Source organism: Castanea sativa, chromosome 2, assembly GCF_040712315.1.
Source record: "Castanea sativa cultivar Marrone di Chiusa Pesio chromosome 2, ASM4071231v1".
Lineage (NCBI taxonomy): Eukaryota > Viridiplantae > Streptophyta > Magnoliopsida > Fagales > Fagaceae > Castanea > Castanea sativa.
This window is the reverse complement of record NC_134014.1, coordinates 5,937,664-5,956,374: the sequence shown is the minus strand read 5'-3', so window position 1 is coordinate 5,956,374 and position 18,711 is coordinate 5,937,664. Positions and strand designations below refer to the sequence as shown.

At 32.1% G+C, this 18,711-nt stretch overlaps 1 protein-coding gene across 1 annotated transcript; it reads left to right on the top strand.

The window, feature by feature from the left end:
- Positions 1-7,248: 7,248 nt before the first annotated feature.
- LOC142624438 (mediator of RNA polymerase II transcription subunit 33A) lies at positions 7,249-18,420 on the top strand. The gene is made up of 12 exons (XM_075798003.1): positions 7,249-7,777; positions 9,299-9,409; positions 10,685-11,032; positions 11,398-11,717; positions 11,835-11,926; positions 12,450-12,810; positions 13,529-13,739; positions 14,408-14,522; positions 14,713-14,874; positions 15,463-16,123; positions 16,427-16,633; positions 17,066-18,420. Exons 1-12 carry the CDS (start codon positions 7,503-7,505, stop codon positions 18,181-18,183), a joined length of 3,981 nt encoding a protein of 1,326 aa, XP_075654118.1. The 5' UTR covers positions 7,249-7,502; the 3' UTR covers positions 18,184-18,420.
- The last annotated feature ends 291 nt before the right edge of the window (positions 18,421-18,711 follow it).

Genomic DNA, 18,711 nt, shown 5'->3' with positions numbered 1-18,711 from the left:
AAATAAAAAAATGAAAAAAATGGTAGTTCCACTAGGCAGTGAGCCAGTGACCAACCCATTGAACCTTATAAATTGGGATCATATGTGGGCCATGACGTGTCATACTATTTGCTAGGTGGGTCATTTTCTTGAGAGCAGTTTGATCCTCTGATCCCAATACCATGTTAAAGAAGTTATAAAAGAATGGAATTGATGTAATGGACATGAATAAAGAGTAATAAAATGTTGTTTAGCAACAAAAAAAAAAGAGTAATAAAATATTTATTTCTATCATATTTTAAATATTCGAAAATAGAGAAATATAATAGAGTAGAAAATAATTTTATTTTGAGGTTTAATAAACCAAATTGTAAAGTAACCTTAATAGGGACATTCATGATATTTGGGCTATGACTTGTTATATTATGCACAATTGAAGGAGAAAATGGGTTTTTGTCCTTCTTCTTCTTCTTCTTTTTTTTTTTTTTTTTTTTTTTTTTTTTTTTTTTTTTTACTTTCTAGCAAAATGTTCCATTTTTCAAACTATTTAGGGAAATGCATCTGTTATGAAACTCGAATTTTTAAAAATCGAGTTCCAATTTAAACCTCAATTTATGGACAATTGAGTTATAACAAACTGAAAATTTTAAAAAAAAAATTCTGGAACTCGAGTTCCATGTGAAGTACTCAAGTTCACGGAACTCAAGTTCCTTGAAAAAATTCAAGTGGAACTTGAGTTTCATGAACTCGAATACTTTACATGGAACTCAAGTTTAAAAAAAAAAGTATTTTTTTCTTAATCCACGTTCCTTATAATTCGATGTTCCACTCGAATTATACATTTGAAACTCAATTTATACAAAATCGGGTTTCAAAATAGGGACATTTTTTTAATTAGTTTCAAACATAGGGCATTTTGCTATAAAGTTTATGAGAAATGGGTAAAAGCCCATTTTGGCCCACAATTGAACCATAGTCTTGGATGCATCTTGATTATGGAAATAGCATATTGAACATGTCTTCACAATACTTAAGTCCCAAAGATGTGTGAGATTCATCGAATATGAGAAAATTGTGTCATATGTCAGTTTCATAAGATATTTTCTTTTGATTTGGCCCCAAATGTCCAACAGGTAACAACTTAGGAAATTCCACTTAGCTAGTTCTCTTTCCTTTTTTTTCTTTTTAGGGGTGAATTAGTTCATAGTTTCTTTAATTCAAAAGCTAGGTAGTTACATCTTATAGGTATGTGATAATTGTTATTCCATGTGTGACTTGTGTCACTGTGATGTTTTTTAGTTTTGCCATATTGTCTTATTCCCAGGACATCTAAATCTAAACCAAGCTAAAAGAGATGATTAGTCTACATCAATGGCAATTTCATTTATAAACTATCCATCTTCTTAATATAGAATTTATTAATTAATGTTTTTTTTGGTAACCTGTTAATTAAATTTAAGCAATCTTCATGGTGAGTAAGCACAAAGTAATACACCTGTCCTATCCTCCATAAAATATAGTACTTTTAGCCCCTTATTAGAAAATAAAAATACTCAAAAGTTTTTTAATAAATAATTCAATATTATTCTTGTGTAAATTTGATTAAACCTTTTATTCTTATAGCTTTTTAACTTATTTATAATTTTAAAAGTATAGTTTTTTAAGCTATAATAATCTTTTTATCCATTTTCAATATAAATAAATAAGCTTTATTGTTAAAATATGTAATTGTAACAAAAAAAAATCATATTAAACACGTTTTGGCTTTTTTTAAGGGACGACATAAGTTACTTGTTGAATTACTCAATTTACAACAACAAAAAAAAATTAGGAAAACTTTTATATTAAACTGTTTTCAAGGCTTTCTAGAAATAAAATTGTACCAATCTATATATATATGGTCATAATTTTCTTTTTCTTTTTTTAAATTTGGATAAGTTTTTTTTTTTTTGAGAGTCAGGATAAGTTTGTTTTGAAGATATAGATTAGTAAGAGAATGTCTTATTTCGTAGGTATCTTAAGTGGAGTTAGAGATGTATATTACCGGGTTATCCTCAAGATTTTTGCCTATTAAACCTAAGGTTTAGGGATATTTATGAATTATATAAAAGTTTAATCTAAAAAAGGGAATCCTCTGTTTCAAAAAAAAGAAGGGGAATCCTCTTATAAATAGTATAGATATTTATTTATACTATATATAGATAAATAAGATTTCCCTCTTTCAACTGAATTTTTATGTGATTCAAAAATACCCTCATTAATGAAGGGTGACTTTATTTAGAAATAGGGTCATAAATGTCGAATAACAAATTTTATTTTGAATTCAAAAAGATAATTCCTAAAATTTATGATTTTTTCCCCTTCACATTCAAAAAAGAAATTATAATTACTACTTATTTTTAAACTTTATCCCTTTTATTTGTTTGAAAAAAAAAATATATTTTTAAATTATAATAGATGCAAATTATTAACTGTTAGGATCATATTTTGTGTAATTGGCTAATTCTTTGACAAAATGCATTTTACTTGAAATTGGATAGATCTAAGATGGATTTAGTACTTTAAGAAACGTGTTCAAGTCAAGTATTAAAAACATGAAGATTGGTCCAAGAAACAAGTGAAGAAAAACTGTTCATTAAGTCTTAACAGATAGCTTCATAGAAGCCTGCTATTGAGACTTAATGTGAAGCTCGATAGATAACTTGATAGTAGCTCAATCTATCAAGAACTACAATTTTAGAATTTTCAAATCTGAAATTCGGCCCAACCTATAATATTTGTTTGGGGTTTCTTTTCTCGCAACTCTAGACATATATAAGGTTTTATTTTAAAGGCCGTCACATACGGATATAGAGACCAAGACACTTATTTTCTCTGTGTGAAGCTACTGTATTTATACGCCATAGGGTTTTGTAACCGAGTGCTTTTCAGATCTTCACTGTTGATGAAGTAAATAACTTTGCAACTAACAACATTTATTCGCATTGCTAGAGTTAGTCACTTACTTGGGATCCGTGTAAAAGGTTAGTTACAAATTGGAGGTTTATGCATCAAGGGAACGAAGGCTACTAGAAGATCAAGTCCAATTGGGTATTGGAGCAAAAGTTCAACCGTAGGTTAGTATTTCGGGATAGTCCAAGGGTAGTTGGAAAATTTCCTTATACTTGTAACTGCTTGATTGTTGACTAATGGATTCTTATGAGTAATGACCTTAAAATCACCCGGTGAAATTTTTGCATTGCGAGGTTTTCCCCATTTGTCAACAAATCATCGTATTAAATTTATTTTTCGCTGCATTTAGTATTTTTGGTGATTTGTTGGTGCCTTCACATTTTGCATACAAATTGATCTAATTAATCAACTTGGGTAATTGAATTAATTAACCGAGGGTCAAGTTGTCTTAATCCAACATTTACTCTTACCCAAAAAAATAAAATAGCCTCCAAGCACACACGTGAATAGGTGCTTAGAGGCTAGTATATTTAAGGAGTTTTCTCTATTTGGACTGAACATTTTTTTTTGTTCCAAAATGCCCATACAGCCTATGTTTAATTAGAGGCAAAACTTGTGGATAATACTATAAAATTATATCTCTAACTCTTACTTAAAACATTTCCTACAAATATATGATCACTCTCACACTAACCCTTTTCTTCAAAACAAATACGTATAAGTTTACTGTTTTTTTTTTAAAATAGAAAAATAAGTTAAACAACCCCATGTTACTATTTTTTTCTTTCCTTTTAAAAAAAACCATCCACATGTTTATCTTTTTATCAATTTTTTTAAAAATCCTCAAGTTTATCAAAAAGAAAAAAAGAAAAAACTAAATAGATATATGCCCGTTTGATTACAATTTAAACTGCTTTTAACGTCTTTTTTTAAAAAACTAACTGCTCTTAACTTCTTATATTTATCTAAATTAACAATATCAAATCCTTCATTGTTCATAATTCTATCTCTATAGGTTGGAAGTCTTGAATCCAAGAGGTTTAATGTGATATATATATATTTTTTTGTGTTTAAACATTAATGTTGTTTTGAAAGTCATGTGTCTGATGCTCTAATTTTAGGATCACCGCTAATGCATTATGTTGTTATTTTCTTATTTTTATTCTTTTGTGTAGACGAATTTCTTGGTTAAGAACAAGGTCAAAATTTTATCTTGCTTTAGATAAGTCTTCGTGTCTATCATATTCTATCTTGCTTTAGTTTTTGATCTCTTACATTCTGTCTTTTTTTCCTTTTTTTTCCTTTTTTTTCACCTGTAAGTTAAGGTTGGAGATGTGTTCCAGTCTAGCAAAACTGACGCGCCAATAGGGATGAAGGGAGGACTGCAGCGAAAAGCGAGAAGAGAGAGACGAATGGAGCATGAACTATGGAGGAACCACAACTAAAGCATATGCTTTGATGTTTTGTGACAATGAAATAATAGAATAGTTGTGTTCAAGTCTATTAATAGTGTTGCGGTTGTCATCCATCGCATCATGGGATCTGTATGACTTTTTTTTTTTCCTACTAAGGGTTATTGTTGAAAACTTGGATTTGGGTGGTAACGCACAATTGCGCGGGATAAGTCTTCACGCGTAGAGAGTTACGATATTTTTTTTGAGAGAGTTAGGAAGTTAATCATGATAATTTTTTTGCATCCAAAACCCATTATACCCATCATACGGCTAAGTATTTTTGTGATTGAAAAATATAGTAATCTCCATTATAATGGATTAAAATTATTAACTTTTATCAAAAAACTAAAAGAGCCTTTGATAAACCGTTACATATATTATATATATATATATAATGATAAATCATTACATATTCTAGAAATGTATGATTTTTAAAAAAGTGTAAACTAATTTCATGTATAATTTGAACATCTTTTATAAAAAATGTATAATTTGAATCGTATAATTATGATTATTTTTAATTGTACTCGTACATATACATGTGTTACATACTAATCTATATATCTATATATATTAATAGGAAAAGCAGAGAGAAAATCCAATTAGATTTCAAATTGAAATTCAATTAGAGTCTAATTTTGCGCCACGTGTTCTATTTAATCTAAGTTTTTAAATTATTGTGCCAAGTTATTTAATTCAATGTAAAAATTGAAATTCAATTAGAGTGTAATTTTACGCCATATGTCTCATTTAATGTAAGTTTTTTAATTTTTGTGCCAAGAGAGTTTAATTCTATGTTAAAAATGTGGAGTTCAATATAAAAACCCATTAAAAAACCTAATCATATATATATATATATATATATATTTAGAGAGAGAGAGAGAGAGAGAGACAAAGAGACAGAGAGAGAGTTAAAGCTGAGAGAAAATCCAACTAAATTCTAAATTGGAGTCTAATTTTGCGTCACTTGTCTCATCTAATATTTAAATGTGATTCAAGTGAATTATTAGGTGCAGAAATCAAAGAGTCTAAATTAAATTAGATTCTAAATTGAATTTTAATCGAAGTTTAATTTTGTGTAATATGTCCCACCTAATTTTTTAATTTCTGTGGCAAGTAAATTATTTGATGCAAAAACCGAAGAGTTTAGATCCAATTAAATTCTAAAGCATGTCTAATTTTGCACCATATGTCTCATTTAATTTTTAAATTTGTGCATCAAGTGAATTATTAGGTACAAATATCAAAGAGTTTAAATTCAATTAGATTCTAAATTAAATTTTAATTTATATGGATCCATCTAATTTAAATTCATATGTCCATCTAATTTTTAAATTTTTTTTTGTGGTAAGTGAATTATTAGGTCCAAAAACTGAAGAGTCTAGATCCAATTAGATTCTAAATTATATATATATATATATATATATATATATATATATATAATAGGTGAAACTAAGAGAAACTCAAATTAGAACTCCAAATTAGAATTCCAATTCTGTGTCATGTGTTCTAAATTATTTATTTTTCAAGAGTTTTATTTCTTGATTTTAGAATAAAATGTGGGATTACATCATAAATATTCATCAAAGTGAGTTATTAAGTACAAAAATCAAAGAATCTAGAATAAATGAATCATAAAAAAAAAATGCTCCACAATAATTAAAAAAATGGACAGTTTACATTTTATATCTAATAATATCCTTACAAATTTGTTTATAGAGTTAACAAAATATAAAAATGACTATTAATAGTATTTAAATTATATATACACAAGAATTATATTATACATCTTATTGTATATTTTTAAGTGTATTCATGCATATGCATGAGGTTACAAACTAGTATATATTAACAGGTAAAAAACTTAGAGAAAATTCAATTAGAATTCAATTTTGCGTCATGTGTCTAAATTTATGTGAGAACCATACCATAATTATCCACTTAAGTTTGTATCATGTGTCAACTTAAGTTTTTTAATTTTTGTGCCAAGTGAGTTAATGAGTGCAAAATACTAAGAATCTAATATTAATGAATTATACAAAATACAATAACAAAACCTAATTACATATACTCAATAAAAATCACCGCACAATAAAGATCACTACATGTTCTATCTTATTAAAAATTAGAAAAAAATTATCATAATTATTATTATATTTAGGTAATAATTTTAATATGTAACTAATAACGTTTACTTTTTTTTTATAAATTTGACTAATTATTTATATTTTTATTATAAAAATTTTTGCTTAATTTTAAATGTATCTATAACTATGCATGTGTTACATGATAATTTTTTTAAAAAATTTGACTATATTTTTATAATAAAAATTGTATTTAATTTTAAATACATCCATGTGTTTGTATGAATTACATACTAGTTTATAAATAATAAATGAAATTACAATCCAACTAGCAATTGAAAAAATTTTAAATTGACAAAAATAATTTATTTGAAGAGTTCAAATAGGTAAATCATGAAAGCAAGAAAATAATCAAATAATAATAAGTATGCATGTTTTACATGCTAATTTTTTTTAATAATTTGACCAAATTTATATTTTTATAATAAAAATTATGTTTAATTTTAAATGCATCTATGCATTATGAGTTATTTACTAGTTTATAAATAATGGATGAAATTACAATCCAATTAGCAATTGAAAAAAAATTAAAATTGACAAAAATAATTTATTTGAAGAGTTCAAAAAGGTAGATCATGAAAGCAAGAGAATAATCAAATATTAATAAAGCATTCAATTCAATCCAGATATCAATCAGGGTGACTCATTCAAAATTAAATAATAAAAGAATCCCCAAACATGTTAAATATTTAAACCCCACTTTTCTTCCTCACACTGCTTGACTCTCAGTAGTTTCTGACCAATCACGCAATCGGTACATCACGAATTCACGATACCTCCCATCACAGTATCACACAGAAAAGCCAAAAAAAAAAAAAAAAAAAAACACATAGAAAACATAAACAAACACACACAGACATAAACACAAACACATAGAAAACATAAAACACAAAACACAAAACACAAACACAAAAAAAAAAAGCACTCTATCTTGCTTTAGTCCCAGCGATCATAAATCGAAGTGTGGGCTAAAATGGCTGTTTCTGTACAGAGTTGTACATGGGACAGTGTGATAGACATAACAGAGGTGGCACAGCAAAAGGGCATGGATCCTCTGCTCTGGGCGTTACACTTGTCATCGAGCTTGAGCTCAGCAGGAGTGGCTTTGCCTTCTTTGGAGCTCGCTGATGTGTTGGTTTCCTACATTTGTTGGGACAACAACGTGCCTATTCTATGGAAGTTTTTGGAAAAGGCTTTATTGCTTAATATTGTGCCCCCTATGCTCCTCCTTGCTCAGCTCTCTACCAGGTTGGTTGGTTTGTTTGTTTGTTTCTGTGTTCTGTTTTGCTGCTTGTTTAAAATGGTTTTGATTTTTTGTTTTGGGGGGGTGGGTTTTTGTGAGTTGAAATGGGGTATTCTTTTGTGGGTATTAGCAAAAGTTAGTGAATTTGTTTGAATATTATTGTTTTCTCTTTTTTTTTTTTGAACCTTTTGTTTTTGTTTGTTTGTTAGTTCTGTTTTCTGTTTCCAATGGTTTTGTTTTTATTTATTTATTTTTTGTCTGTGTTTTCTGGGTTTTGTTTTTCATTTTGTTATTGGTGGGGGGATTTGAAATGGGGTATTCCTTGGTGGGTATTGGCGAAAGTTTGTGAATTTGTTTGAATCTTTTTATGTTTTCTTTCCATTTTTGAATAGTTTTGGTGTTTGATGATTCATGGTACCTGTGTTATTTGATGAGTTTCTGATGCAGTTTGGGACCGTTGACTGCACTGTGTTTGGTTCCTGAGAAAATGGAGGACAATAAAGTAATGTCTAGAGTCAAGAGGTCATTGGTTTTGTTCTCAAAAGCTGAGAATAAGCCAAATGATTGTTTTGAGCTCACTTTATCGAAATTTGAGGATTAAAGTGCTATTTTTATTTCTGTTTGACATCAGGATTCTGAATTTCTTTCTTGTTCATTTCCCCATTATTCGTCTCTCTCTGTTGGTCATTCTTTTTTCTTCTTCTTTTTTCACCTCAAGATTCTGAATTTACTTTTTGTTTATTTCCTCATTGTTCCTCTCTCTCTCTGTTTGACAAGTTGTTATTTTATCTATCTTTCCAGTCGTACCAAATTCTTTCAGTTTGGCCTATGAATGAAAATGAGTGTTGCGTGTAATGCTTTATGTCAAATTTGATTCTAAGAAGTAATAGAAAGCAACCTTTATTGTATTTGGCTCACTTGACTTATAGAGCATTGGTTCCCTCGGGTCATGCACAACATATCTAATACTTTCAGTCTCTCACATCTTTTTTTCCCTGCATCTTCTTCCAACCAACACAGACCTGAGCTTTTGTTTATAGCACATTACAGTACTTATCAAATGGCATTTTCCTATGAACTTGATTTTGCAATATTCATGAGCACAAAATTGTTTTTGTTTATCTCTTTTGGGACTGAATGGCATCTACATTCTTGATTTAGTTTAGAATCAATTTCAGCGGCTCTCTTTGAGTTATTGAGTAGTTCTACCCTCAGTTTGGGTCTTGGAAGGATGGGGGAGAGGAAAAGAAAGGTGACTGGAGTGGAGATTGTTTCTTAGTATTTTGCAGGCTCTCCTTCCTTTGATATCCAAATGGAGGTTTTATAATTCATGAGAAACTTTTCATTAATAATATATCTCTTGTTGAGGTGCTGTAATTTTCCTGTTTTACTCTTGCGAAGTGGCTTATTTATTTATCAAATATGAAAAAAGGATCCACACAAAGAAAGTAATTATGATTTGGTGGCTTGGCTGTCTTGTTTGGCACATTCACATTTATAGTATTGCTATTTTTTATTTTCTGCAGGGTCATTCCAAGTAGACATTCTCGGCCAGCGGCGTATAGGCTTTATCTTGAACTCCTTAAGAGACACGCTTTTACACTAAAATATCTGATAAATGGACCAAATTATCATAAGTAAGTTATATTTATTAACTTATTTATATATTTATATTCTACTTGGTTCACATTGTCAATATAATTAAGCTCTTTTCTGTTGCCATCTAACTTATAGAATTACTGTTGTGTTCTGACAGACCATTTGTATTGCACCATGCCAAAACAAAAAATAAAAAAGATAGGATCATGAGAATATTAATTAATTCGAAACTTTTAAGATTTACATATAACATTGTAAATGACATGAAGATTTTCAAATATTTTTTTGGTTAATGGCAGTCACCTTCTAATTAGTAATTATATACTGAAAAATGCTAGAACTGTCTTTATTAAAACCTTGTGGAAGTACTTTAGATAGTAGGCAATGCAATCATAAATGGTCTTGCTAGGGTACCTATTCCCCAAAGATGGTTGTGATGGTAAGGAGAACAAGAATTTGAGACATCAAGCTCATTATGCATAATTTTTTCAGTTAAACAACATCACCAATTTTTCATCTTTCCCATTCTACACCCAATATCAAGAGAATTTGAGGGTATTTTGTGTATCAAAAAGTAGGAATCCAAACAAGAGAAGACCCTTCGATGTCCTTACAGTGCTAGATGTTATGACTGACTAAAATGTATTTATGCTCTGTGGTTATCTTTAATTAGTAGGCTTTTAAACTGGTTCTCACTTCTCATGATTCAACAGCCAATGAGGTCCCCATTGTTCTAAACCCTTCATATGTGCTTAGGCCTTCTTAACAGCTCTGGTTTACAACACATAAAGTTGAAATACAGAGAAGAAGTGAAAAATAGCTACAGTAATTGCTAAGGAATAGGAAACCAGAGCTTTCCATGTTGACTTGGACTGAAATCTTCTCTTTGGGATGGTGCATGTTGGATGCATCACTGGCTGTAACTTTTATTCATTTTTGTTTATTATCTTTAATAAATTCACAAATTTTCAACGAGTTTCTGTGAAAATTTTATTTTATGTAGTACTACATAATTTGAATAAGGATAGAAGAGCTCTACAATTCAAGTGTAATGAAGTTTATTTCAAATTTTTTAGTTTACTATCTCTTAATTAATTCACAAATATTAAATAAATTTTTATGACATTTATTTATGTGATACACATGAGTCATATAATAACAATAAAACCCCAAAATTGAAATTTCATGTTTGATGAAATTGCTCTCACTTAATTTATAACGCTTGTTTTCCATTGTAATTTTCTATCATAAAGTTTTCTAGTTTCTAACCTTTCTTTTTTTTTTTTTATTTTATTTTTTTAAAATTTATGCAGGGTCATGAAATCGATAGATGCTGTTCTTCAACTTTCACAGGGATATGGTATGCCTGTGAGTGAACCTGGGATTCTTGTGGTTGAATTTATCCTTTCAATTGTGTGGCAGTTGCTTGATGCAACATTAGATGATGAAGGCTTGCTAGAACTTACCTCAGATAAGAAGTCCAAATGGATAATTAAATCTCAAGAAATGGAAATAGATCGTAATAATAGTTTTGATGAGAAGAGGGCTGAACTTCAGGAGAGATTGCAAAATTTAAATACTGTGATGGCCATTGAGTTAGTAGGGGAATTTCTACAAAATAAAGTAACTGCGAGAATTCTTTACTTGGCTCGTCGAAACATGTATGTAGATTTCCCTTTTAATAACGTCCTTCTCAAACTCTGTTCATTTTACTTTAATTGCATGCAAGTGAAATCACACTGGATGACTCTTATGCTCAATAGGTCAAGCATTGGATAGTGACTGTTATCAATTGACCATTAAGTGCATTATTTATAGACATAACTTAATATTCTATGAAAGATTTTTCCAAAATAGTTGTCCTATATTTTCAGTGAATCCTGCTTTGTTATTCCATTCAATTCCATTTTTATAATTTTATGAAGTCATAACTATCATGTCTCTTCATAACTACCATAATCATATTTCTATTTGGTCTTCTTTTGAATGAAAGAAATTAGGCTAATAGTCCCTGCTACATTGTCAGGCCCTCACATTGGCTAGATTTCATCCAGAGATTACAGTTGCTTCAAGCAAATTCCTCAGCATTAAGAAATTCCAAAACTCTTACTCCTGAGTCTCTTCAGCAGTTGACTTCAGATGCTCGAATAGTATTGTCTCGAGAATGCAAAACAAGTTCACTACAAAAGTTTCATGCAGTCATGGCTTTTGGATCTCTCTCTTCCTCTGCTGGTCTATGCCAAGGAGCTAGCCGTTCTGCTCTTTGGCTTCCTCTTGATCTCTTATTAGAAGATGCCATGGATGGATATCAAGTAAATGCAACATGTGGCATTGAAATAATTACTGGTAAATTCAGAGTTTTTCATAGTCCTTGACATGAATCTTAATAGAAATGATGTCAGATCTGTTCTTCCAAATCCAATGTCTATAAAAATGATAATGTTAAGGTTTCAAATTGTGCAGGTTTGATTAAAACCCTTCAAGCAATAAATGGCACCACCTGGCATGACACCTTTTTAGGTCTTTGGATAGCAGCTCTTCGTCTTGTTCAAAGGGTTAGAATTTGTCATGATTGTACTAATCAGTTTCATTTATTTCTGAGTATATGTCAAATATTTTTGACATCACAATAATTTCTTATTTCATTCGAGTATCATGTCCTACTCCTTAAATTGTCTTGTTCTCTTTAGCCTTAGACCTGACTCAAATTTTTGTGTTTTTAGAAGTTTTTGTCTAACATCAATCTTTGAGTTTTCTTCCCTATCTTAATTGATCAGTAATCTGGAGAAGTTTTAAGCATTTTGGGGGAAAAACATCTGTTTGTTTCAGTGAAGTGCCTTTTTTCATTTTCTATATATATAAGAAATGGTATTTTATTGATGAAGAAAAAGAGCCCATGTACGCAGAAAGTGTAAAATGGGAACAAGAATTTCAAGTTCACAGATAAAATGTTTAGAGTGAAGAGATTGTTACTATCTAGGTTTCCAGTAGAGATATATATGCACATCACTCTTGAAGTTTTATTTTACATTATCTTAATTGTTAATCTTTTCAAATTCTAAATATTTTTCTTGTTAGGAAAGAGATCCCATTGAGGGTCCTGTGCCTCGCCTTGATACTCGCTTATGCATTCTATTGTCTGTCACAACCCTTGTGGTTGCTGATCTCATTGAGGAGGAGGAAAGTGCACCTGTTGATGAAACAGAATGCGGCTCCACTAATCATTGGAAAGAAAAAAAAGTTACAGGGAAGTGCCGCAATGATTTGGTCTCAAGCCTACAGATACTAGGGGATTATCAGGGCCTGTTGACTCCACCTCAATCTATTGTTTCTGCTGCCAATCAGGCTGCTGCAAAGGCAATGCTATTTGTTTCTGGCATCAATGTGGGGAGTGCATACTTTGAGTGCATCAATGTAAAAGACATGCCTATCAACTGTTGTAAGTGATATTTGATTCTTATCAACAATAGATCATTTAATGAATTTCTTCAGTTAGAGGAAAGGTTGGACCAACAGCAATGATGCCAATGGGCATATGGTAGTAACTAGCTAGGTCTACTCATGGTGCCTCCCAAGAGTACTAGCAATTCATTCTAGATGATATTGTGGCCCCTCTTTTCTTAACATACTTTCTCACTGTTGAAAATGAATTATGATGTATCAAATTGCCTTGATGATTTAAATGAGGCTTAGGAAAATCATAAAGAAAAGAATAGTTTTTTTTTTAATAAGTAATGAAAATTTTATTCGAAGTCATAAAAAGGAGTCACCCAGGTATACAGGAAGTATACAGCTATGGTCCAACCTAAGAAAAAAAGTTTGATTTTGTTCAACTGTTCAACTATAAAGAACAGAATAATTGAACAAAATTAAACATTTTTTTAGGTTGGACCACTATAACCTTTTAGAGTTTTTCCATTCCTTGTTCTATCTGTAGCCTGTTCTAATATTCTTGTTGAGACATACATTTTCTATCCCCAATATTGCTAATTATGTATTTACTTTATTTTTTGGCTATGTTTTTTCCTTACTCCAGTATTATTCAATCAATATGTATCTTTGCGTTTGTGTTTTGTTCTTTTTTTCATGGGGCAAGTATTAGTCTTCGAAATATGTCTTCTAGTTTTTCTAATCTTAGTTCTGTACCATTATTTCAGCTGGAAACTTGCGTCATTTGATAGTTGAAGCTTGTGTTGCCAGAAACCTACTGGATACATCTGCATATTACTGGCCAGGTTATGTGAATGGATGCATCAATCAAATACCTCATACTCTACCTGCTCAAGCCCCTAGTTGGTCATCATTTATGAAGGGTGCTCCACTGACTCCAGTATTGATAAATGCTTTGGTTTCAACTCCCGCTACAAGGTATACTCTTTCTGGTTCTTATTCTTAATTACTGTAGTTAATAAATCTGTGATACCCCATATTTTCCGAATTGGATTGGTTTGTTTTAGTGTGTTGTGCGGGCATTTGTTAAGTCCCACATCGGTTGTTTACTAGGTGGATGTTGGATTTATAAGTGATTATGAGGAACCCAGTTGCAGCTATAAGTGTAGATGTGGCTAGCACTTTCCTCCCGTCCTTACAGAATCAATATTTTTATAACAAGGTTTCTACAAGTCACCCGTTTGAGTTATTTAGATCCTAGGGTTTGTCCTAAAGGGGTGCATTAAATAGTAAATTGCATATCCTTTCTTTAAAAATATGCTTAATTAACTAGTCATATGATTGTTGGACATTCCAATTTGCGAAGTTCATTGATTTAAAAGATATATATATGAGTGTAATGGATTTTTCCTTCAGCCATTAACAATTATGATCCATTTACTTTATAAATGGGGTTCCCATATACAAAAAATATATAGATGATCTCTATGTGGTGAACTATTAGATTACTAATTAATGTCTTTAACTATGGCCTGGTCTTCAGTTATTCCTTTTTCTCTCCTGAAGCCAGGTATATCAAATGCTCTTTTTTGTAAATTTACCCAAAGGTAAATCCACTGAATTTAAGCTCATGGATTTGATGGAAGCTTAGCAGAACTCGAGAAAATATTTGAGGTTGCAGTCAATGGATCAGATGATGAGAAGATATGTGCTGCTACTATACTTTGTGGGGCCTCTTTAATTCGGGGTTGGAATATACAGGTAGCTAAGTTGAACTTTTACATACCGTATTTTAAATTCTTTGTTCCTGAATAGCTACACAACTAATTTCTTTGCCCTTGCATATTATTGATACCTAGCATTTCTTTATTTCTTTCTTTTTAATTTTGCTTTTAGAAATAGGGGCACTGCACAACTACTCTAATAACTCTAAGGTCTGCATTTCATGCAGGAACACACTGTTCATTTCATTACTAGACTATTATCTCCTCCAGTTCCTCCAGAATATTCTGGGAGTGACAGCCACTTGATTGGTTACGCTCCAATGCTGAATGTAATAATTGTCGGAATAACTTCTGTCGATTGTGTTCAGATCTTCTCTCTACATGGCTTGGTACTTTCTTCAATGCTTTTGCTTGGCTAAGAATATATATATATATATATATATATATATATATATATATATATATTTTTTTTTTTCCCCCATGTGTAATGGAACCAATAAATAATTGCAACAATGTGAGTGATATCATTAAACTTGAAGGTACTCTAGAATAAGGAAAGGCCAACAGAAAGTAAACTAAAATATAATTAAGACATGATGACATACAGTTTAATAATGTTGAGACTTTGCAAAGCATTATGCAAAAGGTTTGCTTGCCTTTGACTGAATACATCAGTTGAGTGTATTCTTGGCTACCAAATGAAGCATGATTATGAAATTGAAAGAGGAAACGGGGATAGAGGCTCAAGGAACAAAGTTAATAATCAGAAGTTAGCACGTTTAGTAATGTAATAATTACAGGTGTAGACATGTAGTTTGTGATTAATATCTCTAGCCAAGTGTTGAATCTTCAATTAAATTGACTTGGAATTGGATTGTATTTATTTTCAAACTCCGGTGATTCTACACAAGGGTGTTAATGACCGGGAACGTTAGGTCAGCTACAAAATAATGTCGCTTTTCTGAATTTCTTGCCAGGTTCCGCAACTTGCATGTTCACTGATGCCAATCTGTGAGGTTTTTGGATCATGTGTGCCAAATGTCCCATGGACTCTCACAAATGGGGAAGAAATTTCTGCTCATGCTGTGTTTTCAAATGCATTTATTCTTCTTTTGAAGCTATGGAGGTTTAATCATCCTCCTCTTGAACATGGAGTAGGAGATGTACCCACAGTCGTATCCCAACGAACTCCTGAATACCTTCTATTATTACGAAACTCCCACCTAGTATCTTCTGGGAATGTAAACAAAAATCGAAATAGAAAAAGACTCTCAGCAGTTGCAAGTTTATCATCTCCACAACCCATATTTGTGGATTCATTTCCAAAATTGAAAGCATGGTATCGGCAGCATCAAGCATGCATAGCTTCAACATTATCTGGTCTTGTTCATGGAACACCAGTTCATCAGATTGTCGATGGGCTTCTTAATATGATGTTTAGGAAGATTAATAGAGGAAACCAATCCTTAACTTCAGTTACATCTGGAAGTAGTTGTTCTTCAGGAACTGGAAATGAGGATACTTCTTTAAGACCTAAATTGCCTGCCTGGGATGTACTGGAAGCTGTTCCCTTTGTTGTTGATGCTGCTTTAACAGCCTGTGCTCATGGAAAACTTTCTCCTCGTGAACTGGCTACAGGTTAGTGTGAGTGTTGGTTTGTGCTGGTTATACATGTAAAATTTGAGAAAACAAAATCAAATGAGTTTTATACTTGAATTTCTTTTATTACAACTGGGACCTTAAGATGATCTTTGCAACTGTAAGTAAAGTTTATATGACAGGATATTTATGGTATACTCAAATCACCATTATTGATTTAGGATGTCAGTAAATGACAATATGTTCTTTGGTTGAGTTGATGTAGCACCCGGTTGTTGATCAAAACAGGTTCCTTTTAAACTAGGGCAGTGTTATAATTTATAACTTTTTCAATATTTTCAGGTCTGAAAGATTTAGCTGATTTTCTCCCTGCATCTTTGGCAACTATTGTGAGCTACTTTTCATCTGAAGTAACCAGGGGTATCTGGAAACCAGTTTTCATGAATGGAACAGATTGGCCTAGCCCTGCTGCAAATTTTTCTAATGTTGAAGAACAAATTAAGAAAATCCTTGCCACCACTGGTGTTGATGTCCCAAGTCTTGCTGCAGGTTTTCTCTTGTAAACATTATAACTTCTCAATTATTAGTTTTGCATGTCTAGACATCGGCCAAAGACCCTTACTTCTGTGTCTGCCATTGTCAAAGATGTCCAAAGTCAGAAGCTTAGTGATAAATATAATCAATCCTGATTATTATAATACTTAAGATCTCCTTATTTAGGATTCAAGCTGTGTCAATCAAAATTCACGTTTTTTTAACACCGCCCCCTCCCCCCCTTCTCCCCCCACAAATTTAAAAAAAAAAAAAAAAAAAAAACCAGAGAATCCCTTACTGATCATGTCTTACAGGATTAAGATGATTATACTTATCATAAAAGTATTAATTTGATTATGAGCTATTGAAATTGGCTTCTTGGAGGTCTTTCTTTTCATTATATACAGATAGTTCTCTAGTATTCTGATAGAGAAATGGTTCTTGCAGGTGGAAGCTCTCCATCTACACTTCCACTTCCCCTGGCTGCCTTTGTGAGCCTTACGATAACCTATAAAATTGACAGAGCCTCAGAACGTTTTCTCAATTTGGCTGGCCCAGCCTTGGAGTCCCTTGCAGCAGGTTGTCCGTGGCCTTGCATGCCAATCGTGGCTTCCTTGTGGACCCAAAAGGCGAAGCGCTGGAGTGACTTTCTTGTCTTTTCTGCATCTCGAACAGTCTTCCTCCACAGCAGTGATGCAGTGGTTCAGCTCCTTAAAAGCTGCTTCACTGCCACACTTGGTCTGAATGATGAACCTATTTCAAGCAGTGGTGGTGTTGGGGAACTTCTTGGCCATGGATTTGGATCCCATTTCAGCGGTGGGATGTCTCCTGTTGCTCCGGGCATTCTTTATCTACGTGTTTTTCGATCCATTAGAGATATTGTGTTTGTAACAGAAGAGATTATTTCTCTCTTGATGCATTCTGTCAGAGAAATAGCATCTAGTGGACTTCCAAGAGAAAAATTAGAGAAGTTAAGGACAAGCAAGAATGGATTGAAATATAGACAGGTTTCACTTTCTGCATCAATGACTCGGGTGAAACTTGCAGCTGCACTTGGTGCTTCTTTGGTATGGTTATCTGGAGGCTTGAGTATAGTCCAATCCTTGATAAAAGAGACCTTGCCTTCTTGGTTTATATCTGTTCACAGATGTGAGCCGGAAGAAGGGTCAGAAGGGATGGTTGCAATGCTTGGGGGATATGCTCTTGCCTACTTCACAGTGCTTTGTTTGGCTTTTGCTTGGGGTGTTGACTCAACATCATCTGCATCAAAGCGGCGCCCAAAAATCCTTGGGACGCACATGAAATTCCTGGCAAGTGCACTTGATGGGAAAATTTCACTTGGTTGTGATTGGGCCACTTGGCGTGCTTATGTCTCAGGATTTGTGACCTTGATGGTTGGCTGCACACCAAATTGGGTACTAGAGGTAGATGTAGATATCTTGAAGAGACTGAGTAGTGGGCTTAGACAGTGGAATGAAGAGGAGCTTGCTTTGGCATTGCTGGGGATAGGTGGGATTGGTTCAATGGGTGCAGCTGCTGAACTGATAATAGAAAATGAGATGTAAATTCCTCTCCCTCTTTTCATTAATTTTTTTAGGATGGCCTCTGTTCTATATAGAATGTAATTGTACATTAATCCCTCATAGGAAAGTTTTTTTAGGAATAAACTTCCATTTTGTATAGTTAAGGTTCTAAAGTTTGCCCAATGGAAAAGCTTCACCCTCAAGAATGGGGAAATTTTGTCCAAAAGGGGGTCATATTTGTGCAACATAATTTCTCTAACCATAAATTCTTCTTGGAAAGTTTTGTCAGCCAGTTAAATTTATGTCATCTTCTGCTTATAATCAATCCATTTTGGCTAAAGGCTTTGAAGCTTAACATGAGGTGCAGTATTCTTATATATAGAATGAATAAGCGGATGAGTTTTAAGAAAGCACTCAATTCTGAGATGAGTTGAGAGATTTTGTAAGTTTCATCTATTAAGCAACAGAACTCTCATGAATTTAATTGAGTTTTATTGTGATGCCTTTACAAGCAATGTCCATTCTGTTCTATTTGTGTTTTTAGTCTTAAACTCACTAAAAACATATACT